This window comes from Tachyglossus aculeatus, chromosome 1 (genome assembly GCF_015852505.1).
Source record: "Tachyglossus aculeatus isolate mTacAcu1 chromosome 1, mTacAcu1.pri, whole genome shotgun sequence".
NCBI lineage: Eukaryota > Metazoa > Chordata > Mammalia > Monotremata > Tachyglossidae > Tachyglossus > Tachyglossus aculeatus.
In genome coordinates this window covers 46,299,623-46,322,731 of record NC_052066.1, presented here as the reverse complement: position 1 = coordinate 46,322,731, position 23,109 = coordinate 46,299,623, and the positions used below count along the sequence as shown (strand labels likewise).

Here is a 23,109-nt window from a genome sequence, read left to right as displayed (position 1 = left end):
TTGGCTAAAGCCAAGAAGCAGCGTGGCTCAGTGGAAAGAGCCCGGGCTTTGGAGTCAGAGGTCATGGGTTCGAATCCCAACTCCACCACATGTCTGCTGTGTGATCTTGGGCAAGTCACTTAACTTCTCTGGGCCTCAGTTACCTCATCTGTAAAATGGGGATTAAGACTGTGAGCCCCACGTGGGACAACCTGATCACCCTGTATCCTCCCCAGCACTTAGAACAGTGCTTTGCACATAGTAAGCACTTAATAAATGACAATTATTATTATTATTATTATTATTATTATTATTATAGAAGCCATTGGTTTTGGCAAGAAGGAGGTCATTGTTGACCCTGGAGAGTGTAATTTCCATAAAGTAAAGGGGGTGGAAGTCAGATTGGAGGGGGTCAAAGGGAGATTTGGAGGAGATGAAGTGAAGCCAATGGGTGTGTAGACAACTCACTCAAAGATTTTGGAGAGAAATGGAAGGAGGTAAATGAGGCAAGTATTTTTGTAAGGTACAAAGGAATGGGGTTGGAGATACAGATGAAGGGGGTGGAATTTGAAAGGAGGAGGGAGGTCTCTTGAAATACTGCTGGGAAAGATGAGAATGTTGAAGAAGGGGCAGCACGAGGGAGGGACTGAAGAAGAGCAGGGGAAAATTTAGGGAGATTATGCCTGATGGTTTCAATTTTATCAATTAACACTTGATTGATTAATATGGAACTGGAGAGAATAAGCTTATTTTCACTTTCGTTTATGCATGGCCCAAGGGTAGGTTTAGTTCCAAAATTCAGCTCAACCTTATCACTACTTAATGCCACAAACAGAATTCCTGTCAACTTTACCATCAAAGGAGTCAAAAATTAAAGAATTACAGGGAAGGAACCAAGCTAGCATATCAAGGTGAATGGAAGTTGGTCACATTGTACTTTGGAAACTAGATGGGGTATGAGATGGATTCTGTTATACTCCTGTATTAGGGAAGGTTTATAATTTATAGTATTTTTAAAAGAAGTCTACTATTTGCACTGTAATCAAAGACAAATGAAATATATATATATATATATATATATATATATATATATATATATGCATATATAATCCATGTAATATGTATATATGCCCATAACTGTATAAATATATAGATTTGCATATGTATGTCTACACTTGCTCACACACACAGATATTAAACCTTAATATATATTAAAAGAGAGTTAGTTACTTAATAGATTTGTTCAAAATCGATTCTCAGATAGTAAATTAATTTGAAATTTTACAGATTTACCACTTTTTCCAAATAGAAAAATCCCCAACTTTGAGTTCATCTACCTCACTCCCTACCTCGAGAACAGATGGCTTCCAATCTTTTCATAAAGAACTCCTAGGATAGAAAGTCCTCAACCATCTTTACTTGCATATGCTAGTATTTTATCACCCTGCTAGACAAGATGTTCCATCTGATGTCTAATCAAGCGTTCTCACTATTATTTAAACCCATTTCCTTCTGTTAAGTCTTTTTTGGCACTGGAGAACAACTGATCATTGTTTTCTTCATAACTGCCTCCATATACCTGAACCCAGATAATAAGTCATTTCTAGCCTTCTCTTCAGGCTAAAAAATGCAATTCTTTTAACCTTTTAACATGGATTATTTTATTCAGTCTCCCAAGAATGATTTGTATTGACCCTAACATACATGTTGCTTGCTTCCGAATATCTAGGTATTTACAAATTGATTACTTGATTATTTTGGTATCTTAATATATACGGAAATTCAGTTGACTGGTCTGCACTGATCAAAGTCTTATCTCCCTTTAAATGGTAGATCCACTACTTGCCTGTGATTTAGTTTTCAAGAACTTCTTCCTCTAACACTCCTAAATTAAAAGACAGCTGCTGTGCAATAATATTCATCAAGTCTCAAAGCCACATCTTCAAAACTATTCTGAAGATATTCTTAAGCTATTATTTTTTAGTTTTATTAGCCACTCCTTTCCCTCTTCCAGTTTGATTTTCTGCCAGTTGAACTTGCTCCAGTTAACTGATTATATGTCATGTTTTTTCATAAAGGTAAAAGCAGAAAGGAATTAAAAGTCTCTATGATCTGTTTTTCATCTTCTCTCCTTATCATGGGGTGATATTTTTCTTGCTCCTCAACTTAGGCATCACAGAGTACATTTCCAATTATCTATAATAATATGGGACCATTTGAACTAAAGATAGGGAGAGAGGAAACCTCAAAGGAGACATGTTTGGGAGTACAGAGGAGGTGGGGAGGAATGTGGGACTGGCTTTGAGTGACAGGTGAGGAAACCCTACAGAACTGGTGGTCTGGATGGAAGCAACTTGAAACCAAAATGGATAAATCACAACTTGGTAGTCCACATGGTGATAAATGCGTGTTCTGTATTTCCAGTTCTCTAGTAGGGGAGTTGTAGTCTTGCAAAACTTTGCATTAAGGATCACCTATCCACCACATATCAAATAATTGTATTTATTGAGCATTTATTGTGTTCAGGGCACTGCACTAAGTGATTGGAAGAGTACAACACAACAATATAACAGACACATTCCCGGTCCACATAGTACTCATCCATTGTAATACCCTGCAGACCATTCAATCAATCAATCATTGCTACTTATTGAGGGCTTACTATGTGCAGAGCACTGTATTAAGTGCTTTGGAGAGTTGGGAGAATACAATACTACAGAACTGGGGACAGTCTAGAAATGAGCTCACTGTCTAGAGATACACGCAAACCCATCTTCTACCACCACTTCACACTGTTTGTGAACAGATTCACATTTTCAGGTGTTCATTCCCTACTTCACCAACAGTGTCCTAGCCAAAATTCTGTCAATGAGCAGAGCTTTGGCCTTTAAGATGAAACAAGATAGTGAATATATAATTTTAGGAAATACAAACTATAGAACTAATTGTCTTCTTTGCTAAGCAAGCTGGGTGGTCATTTTTTACAAAATCTTAATTTATTCATGAATCTAACAGATTTTACATGTGGTGAGAGATTCCTGAACTTGATGCTGTGCCATGAACCTTTGTTGAACAGTCTTATAGTCTATAAGGTTTACCCAGGAAGAAGGAATTTGTGGAGGGGAAGTGAATGAGGAATGGAAGACAAAGGGGGAAAATGGGGAAGAATTGGCCTGAGGGGGAAGAAAGGCAGCCAGTTGGAAGGAGTGTATGGAATTATTACGCAGTTTTCCAAATGCAGGGAATATCAGCCATGGGGATTGAGACACTCAGACACAGGAACACCCAGACATTTACAAACGATAACCTTTTCTGTTTTTCATTGTATTTCTAGAGACTTGAGAGAGGGAAATAAAAACAAAGTGAGGGCTTAAGAAGGAGGAAGAAAGTGAATCTTGTAGCTGGATCGAAAAGGCCAGAGTGTGGCCAGCTTCTTAAGGTTCCTGCTGACATTTGTAGATTTCTTGCTGAAAAAATAACACATTGTCCAGGATTAAATAAATGATTAATAGATTGATTGATAGAACAGCACACTATATATTCTAGGCATAACAGTATGGTTATAGAACTAAAAGAACAAAGGGACATAGATTCTTCTTTGCCAGGAATTCATTTTGCTTCTTGGATATTTACGGCTTTTTACTTCTGTCCTTATTAACACACTGACCCTGTCTGTATGGCATTGACTGCTCCAAACTGGCCGATCTGGTTCAGCTAAAGGAAAACTTCATTCTGTGAGCAGACTACACACAATGGTTTAGGCTTCCAGTGAACCATCTTACAAGGCAAATTGCTAATAAAAATATAATATGTAAAAGCATGGATATTAAAATCTTAGTCACAGCAGCAGCTCACCCACAATTTCCTGAAACACAAGTATGAATCACCTGGGAGTTAGCCAGTTATTAAGGATTTCACATAGAGACATGGGAGCCTGAGGAGATTTTGAGGTGATAAAAAAGAGAAGGGAACTTTTATTTTAACTCTTTTGCTTATGATAACTCTTACTGGGCCACAACTATCATTTAATTGCTACGTCTTACCTTTAATCAGCTACTGTGCCATGAATCAAAAGCTAGGTTAATTTAGAGCAAAAAATTCCGATAGTGGATAGGTGGGAGCAAACAGATCAGAACTGCAGTAGAAGTGGAGATGGGTGAGTGAGAGTGTAAGCTCCTTGTGGCTCTTCCCTGTCTTCTATTACTCTTCTGTTGTGCTTTTCCAAGCATTTAGTGGCATAGTGTATTCACAAAACCATTATTACTGCTAATGGTACTGTTGAAGAACCTGCTCATTAACACCAGACACTAAAGAGGATACTATCTAACTCCTCAGAACAACCCAAGGAAGGAATTGAATAAGCAAAAGACAGAAAGAAAGTAAACTGCTTAGTTCTTTTATCTCTGTAGGCATTTAGAAGGTGCCTAGAATGTTCAGAAACAGGAGACACTTTGAGATGGGATAGGTCTGCTTCTTAGTGAAGGTGGAGCAGAGACAAGAACATACAGACAGCTTCCTTTGTTACTACTATGCCTTTCTTTGTTATTCAGCAACAGTTGTCCTTCAGTAAACCTGAAAGATGTATCCCCTTACTGACTTGGAAAAATTGGAAAATGGTTCTGATAAAACAGTATGAAATTCAACGGGGTCAAGCATGAAACAGTGAACTTTAGGTGGGAAAATAACACAGATGCAGGCTAGAAAAAGACTGCTTAGGCACAAGTACAGCAGAAAAAAAACCCAACCCTGTTGGTTACAGAGACCCAAAGCTGAATGTGATTCAGCAATATAATACCACCAGTGACAATGTCAGTACAGTATTGGGATGAGAAGCAGCATGGCCTAGTGGAAAGATCATGGGGCTGGAAGGCGGGAGACCTGTTTTTTTTTTTTTAATGGCATTTATTAGGTGCTTACTATGTGCAAAGCACAGTTCTAAGCGTTAACCAGGTTTTAATCCTGGTTGCACCTTGTGTGACCTTGGGTAAGTCACAACGTCTAGGTGACTCGGTTTTCTTATTTACAAAATGGGGATTCAGTGCCTGCTCAGCCTTCTACTTAGAGAGAGAACCCCATTGGAGGCTGTGTCCAACCCAGTTATTTAGCCCAGCACTTAGTTCAGTGCTTGGCACATAGTAAGGGTTTACCAGATACCAAAATTATTATTATTAGTATCTATTGGAGTTTGACATGCAAGAGATAGAATACTTTTCCCCATTCCTGCATTGATCAAGTCCTTATATTTGTATCAGTTTGATCACCCACACTTAAAAAAAAGTTGTAGGAAGCTGAAAAGGATCTAGTTAAGAATAATCAATTTAATTAGATCATTGGGAAATAAGATTCCTGAGGAATTAGAAAGGATGAGAGCAATTTGGAGCTGTTTAGTTTATAGAAGAGAAGACTAAAGGATGACATTTCAATTATAAGAAAGGGTTTTATGGGGAGGAGACAGTGCTCTGAATGTAGTACGAGCTTAATAAATACCATTGATGATGAGACTGACCAGTTCTCTGAGTCCACTGAAGGCCAGAAAAGAACAAATGGCTTGCATTGAAGGAGAGATTTTGATTGAATGCTAGACAATTTTTACTTTCAAGTCAATAAAACACTGGAGTGTACTACTAAGAAAAAGTTGTAGCATTCCCACTCCTGAAGAACTCTAAGTAATGACTTATTCTTTCACTTTCCTAAGGTTACAGGCTTGACCAGATGATCTCCTAAAGTATCTTCCAGCTCTACATTTCCATGATTCTATCCTTCTTAGTCGTTAGCTCTTCTATCATTACATAAAGACTTTCATGGAGGTTTCGCCATGACTTTGTGAAATGGATCTTTCCAAATGGTGCTAATGGTGCCTGACTCATTAACTAGTTAATACAAGGGTGGCTTGATGCCTGCACTTTTTGGGGACAGTTGTTGGATTGAGTAGATGTAAGCAAAGAACGATTGCTTCATGTGTGTCTTCTGATAGGCCCAGAAATTTACCAGGGTCCTGGTGATTTTCCCTTTATGTTATCACCACCTTGCCTTTGATATTGAAGTAGAACATAGGCTAAGTTTAGTGCCTCTAGGTAGAGAGGATAGGGATCTAGAAAGATTAATGGTCCCAGATTTCTTTATCAAAACCATATCTTCTGAAAAGATGCTTGGTTCTTTGTAGACCTGGCCTAATTGTGTTTTTGCTTTTTTTTTTAGGAGGGTGGTGGTTATGAGATAGTTGTGGGCAGAAATTTATGGTAGCTTTAAAAGGATTTTCCATAGGCAATGGTATTTTGATGGTAGTGTCCCTAATTTTCTCTGCAGAAAAGGATCATTTTTTTCTTGTGTGCATTGCTAAGATAAAATGACCAGATTCCAAAGTTCTAAGGTGGGTTGGAATGGGACTGAAAACAGGAAAACAGGAGCCAGGGGAAGAGAGGATAAATGGAAGAGGACTAAAAGATAGAATGTAGAGCAGGGGGAAACAAAGGAGGTAAAAAAGGAGGAGAAAGAGAGAGAGAGAAAGAATGGGGTCTCACCCATCTGCCATCACCAGCTCTAACATCATATTCTCCTGGTACTCCACCACCATCCAGTCCTCAAAGAACAGGTAACAGCCTGGAAATGCCACATCTGTTAGGCATGACTGGCTGTAGATACCATGCCCATGGTCAGCAATCTTCCATACCACTGACAGAGTTTCTGGCACGGTTCGAAGACACGACTACAACAGCGCCAGAGATTGCAGTAATGGTGCACAAAGGCCAGTTCAGCAAGAGAAATGGTGGCAATTGTTGCCACTGCTGAAGAGAAGGAGGAGAAGCAGCTGTCCCATCTTCTCTGCCCACTCTTAGCTTTTCCTTCCTGCCACCACTTCTGCAAGAGAGGAGCTTACTCCTGTCATTCCAGTTCAAGGGAAGACACCAGTGAGTCCTGCCATGGGTTTTTGGGTGGCAGGATAAAATCTTCCACAGGGCATCTGGTCATCTTATATTAAGGATGGTTGTTGCAGCATAGAGAGAAATCTTCTCTTTTTTAGAGAAATATCTCATTGCATCCATCAGGCAGGAAATCTTACCTCTTGTAACAAACAGATGCAGTTCTGTCTATTAATGGAAAATCCCTTTAAGATTAAATTTATCTGTTATCTAAGAGGATCTGAATTTGCTAAGAAAACTGCTTCCCTGAACGCCACCCCTTAAACTCTCTAAGGAAGTAAGGAGAGAACAAAAGGAAGGCTGATGGAACAAAATATTTTGTCTCAGCAGTGTGGTAAACAAGCATTTGGGGAAAGAATTACCTGGTACATTCACTTGTGGGTGGTAATGATTTAAATGTGGAAACCGGTTTCAATCCAAGCATTGTTTATTCCTGACATAAGAAATTGAGTTTGCCAGACAAAAGCCTCTTATATAATGTAGGTAAATATATCTCTCATATTTATATTTTTCAAATCTTTATAGTTCAAGGTAGAAAAGTAATATGGAGGAAGATGAAGGAGGGGAGTGAATGAGACATTAATGTTCACTGTGAGTGTAGTTCAGTGCAGAAACTCTGGCCTGGTATAGCTCTATTTCTTAGCTCCAACCTTTCATTTTGTAACTCCCCTTCCGTTTCATGCTGAAGAGGGTGTACTTATCTTTGTGACCTACAAGCCTTTGCTTCCCTAGTTTTCCACTCCACTGATTCTCTGTTTAGACACTTCCATGCCCCGTCCTACATACTAATTACTGACTTTTTGCTTCTATGAGGCTTGATTCTTTGTGGCACATTTTCCCACGTGAAACTGGATGTAGAACCTTGGCAAGTAGCTTAATGGACTTCAGAGTCATTCCTGGTTAAACTGAAAGGCCCTGCAAAATAGAAACAGGTTGCATCTCTGTTCTGAAAGGTGAACCACAGCAACATTTCATCAGAAGGGCTCAACACAACATCTTCTATATTATTTCAAAAAGTGTCTGAGCAAGTTTTCACAGAAAATTATAGCTCACTGACCTCTATTTATGACTTTATTATTTAACTGCAGAACTTGTATTGGGTGAACTGTGGGGAAATATAATAGGGAGTTGTGTCAACTGTCTGTTCTCTTGAAGGGAGCAAATTAGGTATTTTGAAGACTAAGGAACGTATACCCATCCATCTTTTGAGTACTGCTAAGGTGATTCTTTTTGGCTTTTTCTGTTCTGTCATGGTTTAAAAATGATTTTGCCTATTAAGGTAATGGAAGAATGATGAGCAGATACTGGTGTTGAGAGGTTAAGGATAAGTAGACCCTTGGGAGAAATGGCACATTTTACAAGGTGGGAACAATGGCTTCAGTTCATATGCGTGAGGAGTGAAGGAAAGAGAACTGTTATCTCAATAAATATTACTAGCTAAACTCTTTTAGGTCTATTACCACATGCCAGAAATAAAGAGTGAATAAAGTTCTTGTTGCCTGAGTCAGTGGACTAGTTAGAGATGCTCTCAGTGTTTCTTGTCTGTGTGAAGCTTCCTGGCAGCTGAATATTTGCTACCTAGGAGCACATCCAGGAAAAGAAAGGGCTGCAGAGTTATTGCTGCCCTTCTCTCTCCACTCCAGCTGCAACTGTGAGTGATCAATAGATCTTGTTCCAAACAACCACTGGCCTTCAAGCACACATTTTGGAGAATATGTTGGACCCACATTGAGCCCTCAGACCATGTTTTGCAATCTGTTTGAAGTTGACGGGAATAAGCGTGCTAATTAAAGGCTCAATGGGGTCTTGGGTATGTCGCTTTTGAAGAGACAGAGGTGGGGTCTAGTACCAATCCAGTCTGTTCCAAACATGAGATCAGTGAACAGCTATCTGCTGCATCTTTGCAACCTGAACGAACCAGTACTTTCTATTACTGGTCAACCATTTAACCCCATAAATTCAAGGTTCTGCCACAGTGATACACCTGTTAAAATGATGATAATGATGATCCAGTATTCTCTGCTATTGTAACGAACACTTTCATCCTCTCAAATTGTTTTAAAAACATGAATTAACTGGGTCCCACAGCAGTCCTGGTACCTGCATTGTGTTATTTTGCCTATTTTCCAGGTAATGTAATTGAGACATGGAAAGAACATATGTCGTTTCTCTAGTCCTTCAAAGTGAATGTCTTGGTTCATGGGACTATGCATGTTTGTCTCATGAATCATAAATGTCTTGGTTCATGGGACTATGCATGTTTGTCTCATGAATCATAAATGCAGATAATACGAGTTTATTCACGGGAAGCAGCCTTGATCTTGAGCCCAAAATATGTGATTTCTTTCTCCATTTCTTAAACTCATTTTATTTCTAGCAGTAATCATTATTCACAATGTAAGTCCTTAAAAATAGGTCTGGAGAGAGACAGAGGGAAGAGAAAGGCTTTCATATGAGGATAAATAGAAAGGTTTCTCTTCAGCTTGAAAGGTGAGGACTGAGAGGAAACAAGATTGAAGTCTACCAAATCAGGATGGGTGTGGACTGGGAAAAAATGGAATTGGCCACTAAATCTCACAAAAATAGATCCACTGAAGCTTGAAGGTAAAGATTTGGATAATTTTGTGGATGACATATCTATAGTGGGTTAGTAAAAAGATAGTTATAAATGCAAAGGGAAAATATAGGGGTTGGAAGATGGTATATCTAAAACAAAATAGTGGTTGTCAAGAATGATCCTGGTGACACTGTCAGAGATAACACAGTGGGCCTGAATGACCACTGGAATGGACCAGCAATGAATGCTTTGTTCAGATGTTCCTAACATTCAGAAAAGATCTTTACAATTTATGAGTCCATTATTTTTTTTTTCCCCAGGTCCTCCCTCAGCTCCCCTCAACCTGATTTCCAAAGTCAATGAGACATCAGTGAATTTGGAGTGGAGCAGTCCACAGAACACGGGTGGTCGACAGGATATTTCCTATAATGTGGTATGCAAGAAATGCGGCACCAGTGATCTCAGCCGATGTCGGTCCTGTGGGAGTGGAGTACACTACACCCCCCAACAAAATGGTTTGAAGAGCACCAAAGTCTCCATTACCGACCTCTTGGCGCACACGAACTACACCTTTGAAATCTGGGCCGTGAACGGAGTATCCAAACACAACCCCAGCCATGACCAATCAGTCTCTGTCACAGTTACAACCAATCAAGCAGGTAGGAATCTCGGTCACCTTTTGAAAAGATATTGGTATTGATTGGGCAGAGGTAACCATGACTTTTGAATTAGCGAGTGATGTTAAAAGATGTGGGATTTTCTGGTGAAGTAAAGAGTGCATATGATGGTAAAGAATGCAGAGATAATAATTCATGTTTCTTCTAGTGACCAAAACGGCAAGAGGGAAAGTAACTAAACAGTCAATTTTTGGACCGTTCGGCTCTACTGTTTGCTGATTTTATTGTTTTAGCATTTGTTAATCACTTAGCATAATGACTGATTGCCAGAGGAGCTCCATCTCCCCACCCCTCATCTGATGTGTGTGGAGGCGTCTGTTCTTGAAGCACTCTGCTTGTCCATTCTGTCAGAAAATGGGGGGATGGACACCCAAACACCCCCCCAACACACACACACACATCCAAAACACGGTCCCGCCTGCCATTTCTCCAAAACCAGTGTCCTACCCATCCCTTCCCTCTCTCCTTCTACATCCTCTGCTCCTCTGGTGCTAACCTTCTCACTGTACCTCATTCTCACTTGTCCCACCGTCGACCCCTGGCCATATTCCTACCTCTGGCCTAGAATGCCCTCCTTTTTCAAATCCACCAAACAATCACACTTTCCCCATTCAAAGCCCTACTGAAGGCTCACCTCCTTCAAGAGGCCTTCCGAGACTAAGCCCCCCTTTCCTCATCTCCCCCTCCCCACCCCATCGTCCCAACTCACTCCTTTGCTCTAAACCCTCCACCCCATAGCACTTGGTATGTATGTACATATCTATAATTCTATTTATTTATGTTAATGCCTGTTTATGTCTTTTGATGTGTATTTATCTACAATTTTATTGTCCATGAACAGTGTTCGGTCTGGTGGAATGAGCAAGCAATTTTGCTTAGATTTTTTGCTAAATGGAAAGCCTCCCCATTCCATAAGTTTATGCATTCTCCCCCTTCTCCCCACCCTCAGGAGGAAAATGAAGACCCCATTGATAATAATAGTAATACTATTTCTATGTTTTACCCGGAATGTTTTTACTGGGGATTCAATTCACTTTCTTTTTCAAGTCACTGAAGAGTGTCATTTTCTTCTATCCCAACACTGTAGCTTTTGAAATAATTTCATTGGAATTCTTTGGGCCATTGATAGGCTTTGCATAGGTATCTGAACATATAAATAACATACTCCTTTCTATGTTTGCAATAATATATCTTCATTGTTTATATGGGTTTGTTGAACTTTCCTCGGACAGCAGGATCAAAATGGTTACCTTCATCTTGGTTTCAAATCTTTTTCCCAGCCTGACTCTTTCAAATAAGATTGCAAACAGACAATCTATTTCTGTTATATTTGGATTTGATGTAGGTTTGATTTTTCCCTGCTTAATTTTTATACAATAAATAATCCTAAATTGAAGTTTCCTAAATATTTAAACCTTTAGTCTTGATTCTATATGACATTCTATATGTACTATGTCCTATAGTACATTTGGCCATAATATGTTAGATTCATATGGACAAAAATTGGATGGCTATCAGGCACTCCAGCATATGCACAGGTTTTCTGAAGACATTAACACACAGAGCTTTGGGGAATAGTGGCAGTGGAATTGGGGTGATAATCCGAAAATTTGAATATAGGACTGAATAAGAATGAAAATTTACTTGGTCACATCTATTTCAGGAGGCACATTTTCCTTCATCAACAGGGAGCAGATGTACTCGGGCTCTTTTTAAATGTATTTAATTTCAGCTATCTAAAGCAATTGAACCAGAAGTGAGCTTTGAATTACTTGTTAATTTCTCTTTAAAGTGATTTTCTAAAGTACCATTAATTCCATAGATATGAACTTGATTAATTTTACTTAAATTGAGTGGAAAGAGAAATGGAGGAAAGTGATGTAATGTCCAATACAACACATTGTTGCCTACATAGTCAGGTGAAGGCAGATGCTGTTGTGGACATTGCACCTTGGGAATTAGCTCTGTTTGGGCTCAGCAGAGCTCCTTGGGGTTAGAAGGTCCAAACACCCTCCTGCAGACCAGGGGATCGATCTAGTTTATTTCATTCATTCAATCAATCATATTTATTGAGCACGTACTGTCTGCAGAGCACAGTACACCCTTGAGAAAGTACAACACAGCAAAGGAAAGACATTCCCTGCCCACAACGAGCTTACAGTTGGGGTGGGGGGAAGGCAGGCATTAATATAAATAAATAAATTACAGCTAAGTGCAGAAGTGTTGTGAACAAAGGGAGCAAGTCAAGACTATGCAGAAGTGAGGGGGAGAAAAGGAAAGGGGGCTTAGTCAGGGAAGGCCTCTTGGAGGAGATGTGCCTTAAATAAGGTTTGAAGGTTGAGGTCCAGTGTTTCCCCAGGAGCTTACCACAATGTATTTCTTCAGTGACTACTGAGTGCTGGTCAATATCCTTTAGACTGTAAGCTTGTTGTGGGCAGGGAACATATTTCCAAATTCTTTGTGCAATGCTCTCCACACTAAGCACTAAATACATTTGATTGATTGATTGATTAGTCACATTACTCAGCTCCTGGGAGAATACAATAGTAGCATGACACGCATACCCTGCCCTCAAAGTGTTCACAGTTTAGTGGAGGAGACAGACAAAAATATTGTAGAGATAGTAAACAGAAAGCACTACAACAAACTCAGACTGAAATAGCTGATCATTTGGCTGAATGTAAGGTAAATATACAGGTAAATCAATGAATAAAAACATTATTCATACATATATATATATATATATACAAGTGCCAAAGATAGGAACAAAATACCAAAGTGTTAAGAGTGGGTATTGTGTTGATGCAACTGAGATGCTGTGAATTAATTGGGGAATATTTCCTTGAGGAAGTGGGATATCCATTCAATCATGTTTATTAAATGCTTACTGTGTGCAGAGCACTGCACTAAGTGCTTGGAGGACTCTGAAAACAGAAGGAGCTGTGGTCTGGTAGTGTTGGGAAGGAGAAGAGTTCTGGGCCGGAGGAACAGTGGGAGTGAGGGGTCAGAGGTGAGAAAGTTGAGGTTCAGTTATAAAGTGCGTTTGGGAGAATCGAAGAGTGCAAGATGGGGACCAGATAGTGAAGAGGGCTGATGTGAAATCACGGGCATCTCCTGAGTGTCTATTGCAATATGGACCATACTAAGCACTAGAAGAGAGCAGTAGAGGTCAGATATAGGCTCCTTGCCCTCAAGTTTACAATCTAGTGGATATGTTAGAGATAATCGGTGTAGAACTTTGAAGTTAGTGGTAAAGAGTTTCTGTTTGATTCAGGAGATGAAAATGTGTTTGCGGAATGGACTGATGGTTTCTAAGTGATGCTGCAAGTTGGGGTTGTGAGAAAGAGTAAGTCTCGTGATGCTCCATCCTGTCAAATCAATATGATGTGCATGGCTGAGGAGAAGCAACTAGAATATGTGTTAAGGGCAGGCACCCTCAGCTTCAGAAACTGAGGAGATTTTTTTTTTCCTTTTCCACTGAAATTAATATTGCATTTGTTCTTTCTGAAGACTTTAAAGCTGTATGTATGAACCTAAGGCAACATTTTAACTTGATTTGGATATGAGAGTTTAGGAGAAAGAAAGTCTAATGAGCCTCTCAAAATAAAAGAATCCATAAAAACATTATTCAGGATCCATCTGGCAAGAATCACTTCTATGAAACTGAGTTGGGGGTATGTGGGGGAGTGTGTGTGTGTGTGTGTGTTAATTCAGCAAGTAATAATGCCAGAAGGCTTGAACAGCTCAACTCTTGGACTCATATCGAGTTTTCACAGAGAATAATGCTGGGAAGCTGTTCAAAATTAAGAGTAAACTCACAGTGAGAGAGGAGGGCCAAAGTTCCTTAACAAGGCAAATTAAAAGGATCAGTGTAATGTGCTTCAGTGTAGGCAAATGTTATATATTTAAGTGGTTGATTTACTTTCCAGTTACAGTTGCTGTATGGAATTTAAGGAAGTTATTATTAAAATTCTTCGGGTCTAAGAAGACAAAAACTGGTTACATAAAATACTTCAAATTTCAAACATGTTTATGCCTTATAATTGCTTGGCTATATAGGTTTACAGTAGTATGAAATATTAGATATTGCTATAGTTTTAGTTACAATGATGTCCTTAATGTTTTCAAATAAATTCTGGACATCTTCCTTATAAAAATCGCATTTTCTTTATTAGATTGGAATACAGTTCTCTGTTGTGTTTGATTTCTAATGACTTTAGACTATACTGACTCAACATTAATAATAATAATAATGAATAATTATCGTATTTGTTAAGCACTTACTATGTGCCAGACAACTGTACTAAGCACTGGGGTGGATACAAGTAAATTGGGTTGGACTCAGTCCCTGCCCCGCATGGGGCTCACAGTCCCGATCCCCATTTTACAGATGAGGTAAGAGGTAACCGAGGTCCAGAGAAGTGAAGTGACTTGCCTAAATTCACACATCAGACAAGTGGTGGAGCCGGGATTAAAACTCATGATCTTCTGACTCTGAGGCCTATGTTCTATCCACTACACCATGTTGCTTCTTCATATAATAGTATTTGTTAAGCACTTACTATGTGCTAGGGAGAATCTAAGGTAATCAGGTTGGACACAGTCCCTATCTCACATGGAGTTCACAGTCTCAGTACCCATTTTACAGATGAAATAACTGAGGCACAGAAAAGTGAAGAAACTTGCCCAAGGTCACACAGCAGACCAGCGCTTAGAACAGTGCTTTGCACATAGTAAGTGCTTAATAAACACCATCATTATTATTATTAGTGGTGGAGCCAGGATTAGAACCCACAACCTTCTGACTCTCAAGCCTGTGCTCTAGCTACTATGCCATGCTGCTTAGTAGTTGATTTCGGGAAACTTTTCATAAGCAAGGTGACCTAAAGGAGAAATAAAGAATGCATCAGATGTATTTCCTTTCCTAAGAAATCTCTTTCATTTGCTCATCCTCGACTGTTGGTATGAGAACTCTCAAGATCTTAGAAACTAGAAAAGAGCAACGATCAATGAAGTATTTCCTTTTTCATCATATTGCAGGCATGAGATATCACACTAGAACAGGGAGTATTTTACCCCAGCTGTAATTTCCTTATTAACAACTCTGTCATTCATTCATTTCATTCAGTCATATTTATTGAGCACTTACTGTGTGCAGAACACTGTACTAGGTGCTTGGGAAGTACAAGTCAGCAACATACAGAGATGGTCCCTACCCAACAATGGGCTCACAGTCTAGAAGGGACTTGGTCTGTCCAAACTTGGTCTGCTGGTTTAACTGATTGCACATATCAAATGAATATTTAGAAGCTCAAATTGATCCCATAAATAAGAAATGAAAAAAAAAGGCTTTCATCATTACAGGTCTGCTTTTCAGGGGAATTTTAGTGTCTTCAATTATCATTACAATTCTCCTTGTTAATTACATTAAGAAAGTGGAAGGTGAGGGTGAGAGTAATGAAAATCAAATAGGATATAACTAACTGTTGAGGCAAACATGTGCACTACTCAAGACACAACATGGCTTAGTTGGATTAGCGTGGGCTTGGGAGACAGAAGGAGCTGGTTTCTAATCCTGACTTTGCCATTTGTCTGCTCTGTGACCTTGGGCAAGTCATTTAACTCCTCTTTGCTTCAGTTCCCTTGTCTGCAAAATAGGGATTCAATACCCGTGCTCCATCCTATTTAGGATTTCAGCCCCATGTGGGACCTGATTATCTTCTATCTGCCCCAGTGCTTAGTACAGCATTTGTCACATAGGAAGTGCTTAACACCCGGTCATTATTATTACTGTTAGGAGTAGTATCTCCAAAAAATTGTACTTTAGACAGTTGACTCAAGCCCTGGAAGAGGATAGAAGTTTTGCAAAGAACCTTAATAAATTACCAGCACCAGGGTTCAGTAAATAAGCTTAGAGAACTAGCACATGTATAGAACCAAATCGTGATTACATTAAAATCTATTTTTAAGAAATGATAATGTTTTGCTATGTGAAATGAACATTAAGTAGTGCCTACCTAAAATTATGTTCTTTCTTCCCCTTCCTCTCTCTGTCCTTCCTTCCCTCACCCCACTGATTGAACTCATCAAGATTTTTACATATGCATATATTAGAAGGAAAATTAATTCCCTGGCTTTCACTTAACACAGGGATAGGTGAGGATCTGATTTTTTTTCATTTCTTGGCAGTACACTTGTGATATTACACACTACCAGCTTGTACACCCTGTGGAGGAGCCATCAACATCTCAGAATAATAAATGTTTAGCCAGGAACTGAAAATAATGCAAGACACTCGTTTGTGGCTCCCACATGTTTCCAACAGGCTTCTACATTTTTAGTTGTTGCCCTAATTGACTTTCTTAATTATTATATCCAGAAAGGAGTCAGAAAGACACCAGAGCCCAGTCTGCAGTTGAGCATCAATAACAAATTTCAGAGAAACTTTATCAAAGCTTCCATTAGCCCCCCACTGGTGTCTTCAAACTGGATTTTTTTGCACTCTGAAAAGACAAAGGCAGTACTGCACAACTGACCCTGGTTGTGCATTCAGAGGTCTTAAATCCACAGAGCAACTAATTAAAATGCCAAGCAATGTAGCACGAGTAAACACAGCCAGTTTCTACATCCCAAAGTTTCTGGATTGTATCGCAATTAGCTATTTAAACTATTTGCAATTGTTTCTGCGGTAGGGAAAGATCTGTTCAATTCAGGAATTTAACTTGTGGTTAGGGTTTTTTTAAACCGCTATTTGAGAAATTGTTGGCTTTGTCCATTTGCGTTTTAAAAATTGTGACTGTAAATGGACAAAACCAACAATTTCTCAAATAGCTGGTTAAAGCAAATTCAGTTCTGTATCATTCCTTATCTTTTGAATATGATAAATTGAAATTCATAATCCAAAATCTGTTGCTTGAAAACCTTTAAATTTGTTTGATTGCCTCCCTAGTGAACACTGCCTCTTGCTTCAGGAAATGTCACTTCACATTTTTCCCATGTGGGAGTTGCACCACACAAAAGCCGAGTTTACATGGGGCAAATTATTTTCTAAAGAATCTTTCATTGGAAAATTTCCTTTTTGTCTGGGATGTCGGAGGGGAAAGACTAAATCTTAAGATCCAAGTAATAATAACATTAATAATAATAATTTTCATTCCAAGCTATTGAACTCATCAAGCTAGCTAGTAAGCAAGCTAGCAAGCAAGCTAGTAAGTTAGTAAGTAAGTTAGTAAGTAAGCAAGCTAGTAAGTTAGCTTCCAAGCTAACTTTAGGAAGGGCCTAACTTTTAAGATTGAAGCTGACTTTAGGATGGCTTGTCCAGTGAAGACATGGAGCTAGGCCAAACTAGTCCCACCAAAGCCTGCCTCGGGAATATTGATGAAAACCTTGTCTGCCTGATTGACAGACTGACTGAATTATAGACTTTTCCAGGCCTCAGTCCTAGACCTTCTCCCACATGCCAACCTACAGAGCTTCAGGATAGTCATGTCATCATAAAGAAAAAAATACATTTCTGTGACCCCAACTTTAATAATAATATTTCAACTCTATCCTACTGAGTTGCACGAAAAAGTGCTACACAGGCACCGTTGTGCCAGATGAATTAGAAAAGTCATAATGGAATAAGGGAGACTGAATATTTCCTATTGAAATGAATGTTGGTTTTGTCCCATACAGGCTTGGCTACTATGTTACAATAGTTTGGTAGTTCTGCAGTGAAAATTTCTTCATCCCAAGGTGGCATTTTGCACAAGGCCAATATTCATTTGAAGGATTTCACCAAGTCACCTTTGATTTACCTAAGCTACCACCATTATTATATTTCAAAACCACCTTCCAAAAGTCTGACTTAATCGTTAGATAAACCACAAAGTAACTTTACAATGGATTCCTATAGAACAATATTTTTCATCTTGATAGTAACTAAAATTGATGAGGCTGTTCCAAAATCTTTTTTCAAAGATTTTATAGAAAGTTAATGAGACTATAAAACTCTTGTGTATTTCATCTTTGTTTTTCCTCATCAAGACATTGTCAAGGAGGAACTCTGATATGTGGAATATGATGTTGTGATGCAGTTTAAGGTATAACCATGCTTCAGTATTTCAAAGAAAAAGACCCCTTTACCAAAAGCTGTACGGCAGTCATGAAATGTCTTTGAAAACTTATTTGTATTTGTATTGTAATCTCTGTAGCTTTACAAAGATAGTGATGATTGTGAGGGCTAAAATTATTACTATACCATCACAAGAGAAGATATCATTATCTAATGTGCATATACATTATTATCATATTATTCACTTGAGCACTCATAAAAAGCAGACAAGTATTCTCCCATGACATACTAGTTTGCTAGCTCTCTGGGAAGATTGCATTTGTCTAGATTAAATATTGCATCCTTTAAATCTATTTTGAGCATAATTGCGTATGCATGGGAAAAACAGAGAGAAGCAAACCACTAAACCTCTGTTCAGACATAAGTAAGTCAGAGGTAAGGGCTTCAAATGTGCAAGTATCAGACTATTTACTCAAGTGTAAAGAACCTATGCAGTGGTCTGTAAAGATCATGATGATGTCGATGCTAATAGTAACGATCCCTTAAATTTGTCTAGTCTGCTTCATTTTTTTCAAAGCGCTTTCACATCAATTATTTTTTTTCTCAACAAAGTCACCTTGGTGTATGATTATCCCCATTTTAAAGTTGAGGCACTGAGAGGTTTAATGACTTGCCCTGAGGTCACCCAGTTGGCTAGTGCCAGAATGGAAACTAGAACCCAGATCTCCTGACCTAATCCAGGCTGGGTCTATCAGATCACATTGGGTCTATCCAGCCAAATATTCTGCTTTAACAAGGACAGTGCATGATTCTTTGTCAAACAGTGTGATAGATGCCCTCCTTGACTTCAAATCTAGTGGTCTGGGATGTACTCTCTATCATCCCTAAATTTTCTCTCAAATGAGTTATTTTGGAACTGTTCTCCATGAGTTTTTTCCAGCACCTTCTTGAACCTATTTTAACTTCTATTCCTAAAATAATCAAGGTCTTTCCTACTATTATAGAAACAATAGCCCCATGCAAATCTGTGGTTGGGATCTTGCAAGTCATCATAGATGTTCAAGGACTTTATGGAAGCTGTGGGGTATTTCCAAGAGATTTTCATGCTTTTACGTCTATCTTCCTCGTTTTTTAAATTCAAAGTGGAGTGTGTGGTTATTACAGTCTTAAGGCTCCAGCAATTTTTCCATATCTTCTCTTCATTTCATGCCTGTGAGAACAGCTATAGCGATGTTCAGACAGGACCTGAAGAAATAACGAGGGTGGCATGAGGCAGAGAGAAATGTTTGCAGAATGCAGAGTTGACACATGATCTACAAACATAGGAGTTATGATTTACAAACACTTAACTTCTCTGAGCCTCAGTTACCTCATCTGTAAAATGGGGATTAAGACTGTGAACCCCACATGGGACAACCTGATCACTTTGTATCCCCCCGCAGTGCTTAGAACAGTGCTTTGCACATAGTAAGCGCTTAAAAAATGCCAACATTGTTATTGTTGTTGTTGTTATAAAACCTCTAATAGCGTTTTAGGTAAATTCATATTGGGGAAACATTGGCATAAAGATTTTCTTGGATTTCTATGTTGATCTTTCAAGACTATGTCTCAGGGAGAAAGACTGTGCTCATTGGAGCACACACTGTAAAACACCGGTGGCAATAGTTAGTAAAGCACCAGGAAAAACCCAGTTAAGAGAAAATCCCTAGAAATTTTGAAGATATTATCATTCTTTGTTTCGTCTTTGGTGCAACAATGATCTTTGTTTCCTAGATCCAGAACCAATTGAAAATGATCTATTTGGCCCAAAATTAAATAGTTCAGATAGTTTAGGTTTCTAATGTTCACGGGAGCTTAAAGTCACGTGCCTGTGACAATCTCCGACTGACACCCCACAATTGGGGTTTAATTCTAATGTTACAGGTCTCCAGACTCCAAGTCTCTTCCCATAAATTACATTCAAGTTTTCAACCATTTTCATGGCTTTTAACTCAACTGCCACAGAGATACTGTTACCTTTTAAGTATGTGGTTTACAGCAACATTATCTCTTCTTCATAAATTATTTTCATGGCATATGTTTTGACCCATGATATGTAGTGTATTTCAACTGGGTCAAGGAACAGTGAGGTAAATTCAAAACTAAATAAAGTTCAGAAAAAAAAAACATGCAAAGGGTTGCTGAGCCCTGAGAGTCTTGCTAGCCACGCTTTGGTTATCATACTTTTTGATTTTCTGTGCACAAATTAGCCTTTTAAGATGGTCATTAGGAAAAATTAAGAAAAATAGAAAATCTTAATAAACAGAAACTTGGTAAATACTACAACTACTACCACTACTACTACTTCTACTACTGAGTGAAGATAAAAAAGGGATATAAGATAAAAGTGATAAAAAAATTAGATGGCACATGCTAAATGGTATATCTTTAAGTTCTCACTTAAATATAGACTAAATTAATGCGGCCCAAGTGTTTACCATCTGACAGCCTCTTGATGGTTTATGTAAATAGATTAGTCCATGTCTTATTTGACAGGTGTTCGTATTACAAGTGACACTGATTGAGTGAAAATGTATGGAGCCTCATGGACATAAAAATCTGTAACAAAAAGCTTGCTTTGAGGCTATCCAAGACATATTTAGACTCCCTTCATAGGAAGAGAAATTAAAGTTTTGGAAGTGGCCTTAATCTAGTCCTCATGCTAAGCATTCCTCTAAATTTAAGGAGTCAGAAATGTGAGTTCTTATTCTTATTCTGCCATGGCAGAACTATAGAATTTGGCAAGAACTAATCGCACGAAGGAAAAGTCATATCGAGCCCATTTCAGTCAATCAATCAATCAATCAATGGTATTTATTGAGCACTTACTGTGTGCTGAGCACTGTATTAAGTACTTGGGAGAGTTTGTTATAGTTGGTAGGTGCTATCCCTACCCTCAAGGATTTTACAATATAGTTAGGGAGACAGACATCAAAATATATTACAGAAAGGGCTTGTTGTGGGCAGAGAATGTGCCTACCAACTCTCTTATATTGTACTCTTCCAAGCACTTAATACATGCTTTACACACAATAAGGACTCTATAGGTATGATTGATTGATTGATTGATAGGGGAAGCGTGGAGATTAAGGATACGTGCATAAGTGTTATGGGGTGATGGTGGGGTGAGTTTGCCCTTTGTAAGGGGTACAGACCCAAGTGCAGAGGCAACACAGAAGGGAGGGGGTTTAAGGGAAGTGAGGGCTTAGTCAGGGAAGGCCTCTTGGAGGAGATGTGATTTTAATATATCTTTAATGTTTGGAAGAGTGGTGGTCTGTCAGATGTAAAGGGAGAGGACTTTCCAGGCCAGAGAATATATGGTATTTGTTAAGCGCTTACTATGAGCCAGGCTCTGTACCAAGCACTCGTTTTGGGTCAGTGGCAAAATAGATGAGACCGAGGCCCTGTGAGTAAGTGTGGGGGTTGGGTCGTAATAGGAGGTCAATCAATGATTCATTCATTCATTCATTCATTCAATCTTATTTATTGAGCGCTTACTGTGTGCACAGCACTGTACTAAGCACTTGGGAAGTACAAGTTGGAAACATATAGATATGGTCCCTACCCAACAACGGGCTCACAGTCTAGAAGGGGGAGACAGACAACAAAACAAAACACGTGGACAGGTGTCAAGTCATCAGAACAAACAGAAATAAAGCTAGATGCACATCATTAACAAAATATGTAGAATTGTAAATATGTACAATTATGATCTTTTTGAAGTGCGTATTATGTGCAGAGCAATATACTAAGCTCTTGGGGGAGTACAATGCAATGAGGTAAGGTTGCAAAGGAAGAGCTGATTGAATGTCTTAAAGCTGATGCTAGTCAGGGTTTTTGATTTTTGTAATCTGGTGATTCGATGACATTCATCATCACAACATCATTTGCCTTAGTATATTTAAACTATTATTCTAGTTTCTTGATCTAATATTGAACAAATGAAATAGATGGCTTTAGGATTCCTGTACTGAAGCCCAGTTTCAAAATCACAGGTCCTGGAAGGAGTCTGAATGTAGCTTTGTGTGAATGCAAAATATGTGTTCTTTTATTGTTTATATTTCTTACATGCTCTGAAGTCTGATACAGCATGATTTATTTAGCAACCCAGAAAGCATGAATTTACTCCTGAGTTAGCCTTACTTAACACATTAGAAGTCAAGATGACACCACCTCACCAGATCTGTTTACTATAACAAAATGATGAATGTCTTTCTTCTCTGCCTGAAAAGAATTCCAGAGGTAGCAATCTTCAGGCGTTTGATAGAGGGTAAGCAGGTGGTTTTCCAGCAGGCTTTTAGCATTTCTGCTTATCAATGCCAAAATTCTCAGTGTAGAAAGGAAAAGGCAAAGGGAGAGATTTACTGTGTGTTGAGATTAGTCAGGATGTTAGAATCTTCCAGATTAATACATCTTTAATTGGAGACCTATTTAGACATATTACACCATTGTGCTCCTAGTTACTGATCGATTAGGTCAATTACACACTGTCCAGGTAACAAAGAGAACCAGAGCTCTGAAGCACAGCTTTTATTTATCCAGAGCTGGACTCCTTGAAGCCTTGCAAATAGTATGTCTGCTGGAAGATCAGAAGGATGACGCAGAACAGATAATCCTTTGCCCCGTCTAGTGGGCCTTTTCATTTGCATCTTTTTCAAACTGTTTGAGCTCCATATTTTTTCAGGACTCAACTCTTCCTACTCCACCTCTCTGACTTCCCGTCCCTACCGCTCCACCCCAAGATGAGGGAATGCAAAAGCCATTCATTAATTGCACATCTGATCATTTGTTTAGAAAGAGGAACTTCTCAAAAAGGTTGGTCTCTCCAATCCACCTTCCCTTGAGTAATGACTATAGCCAAGGCATTAAGGCATTTTTTGG

At 38.8% G+C, this 23,109-nt stretch overlaps 1 protein-coding gene across 1 annotated transcript in view; it reads left to right on the top strand.

The window, feature by feature from the left end:
* EPHA4 (EPH receptor A4) overlaps positions 1 to 23,109 on the top strand; it is a 145,421-nt gene that overhangs the window by 75,448 nt on the left and 46,864 nt on the right. Inside the window, 1 exon segment of the mRNA XM_038744794.1 lies at positions 9,777 to 10,115. Within this exon segment, the coding sequence (XP_038600722.1) occupies positions 9,777 to 10,115 (339 nt within the window).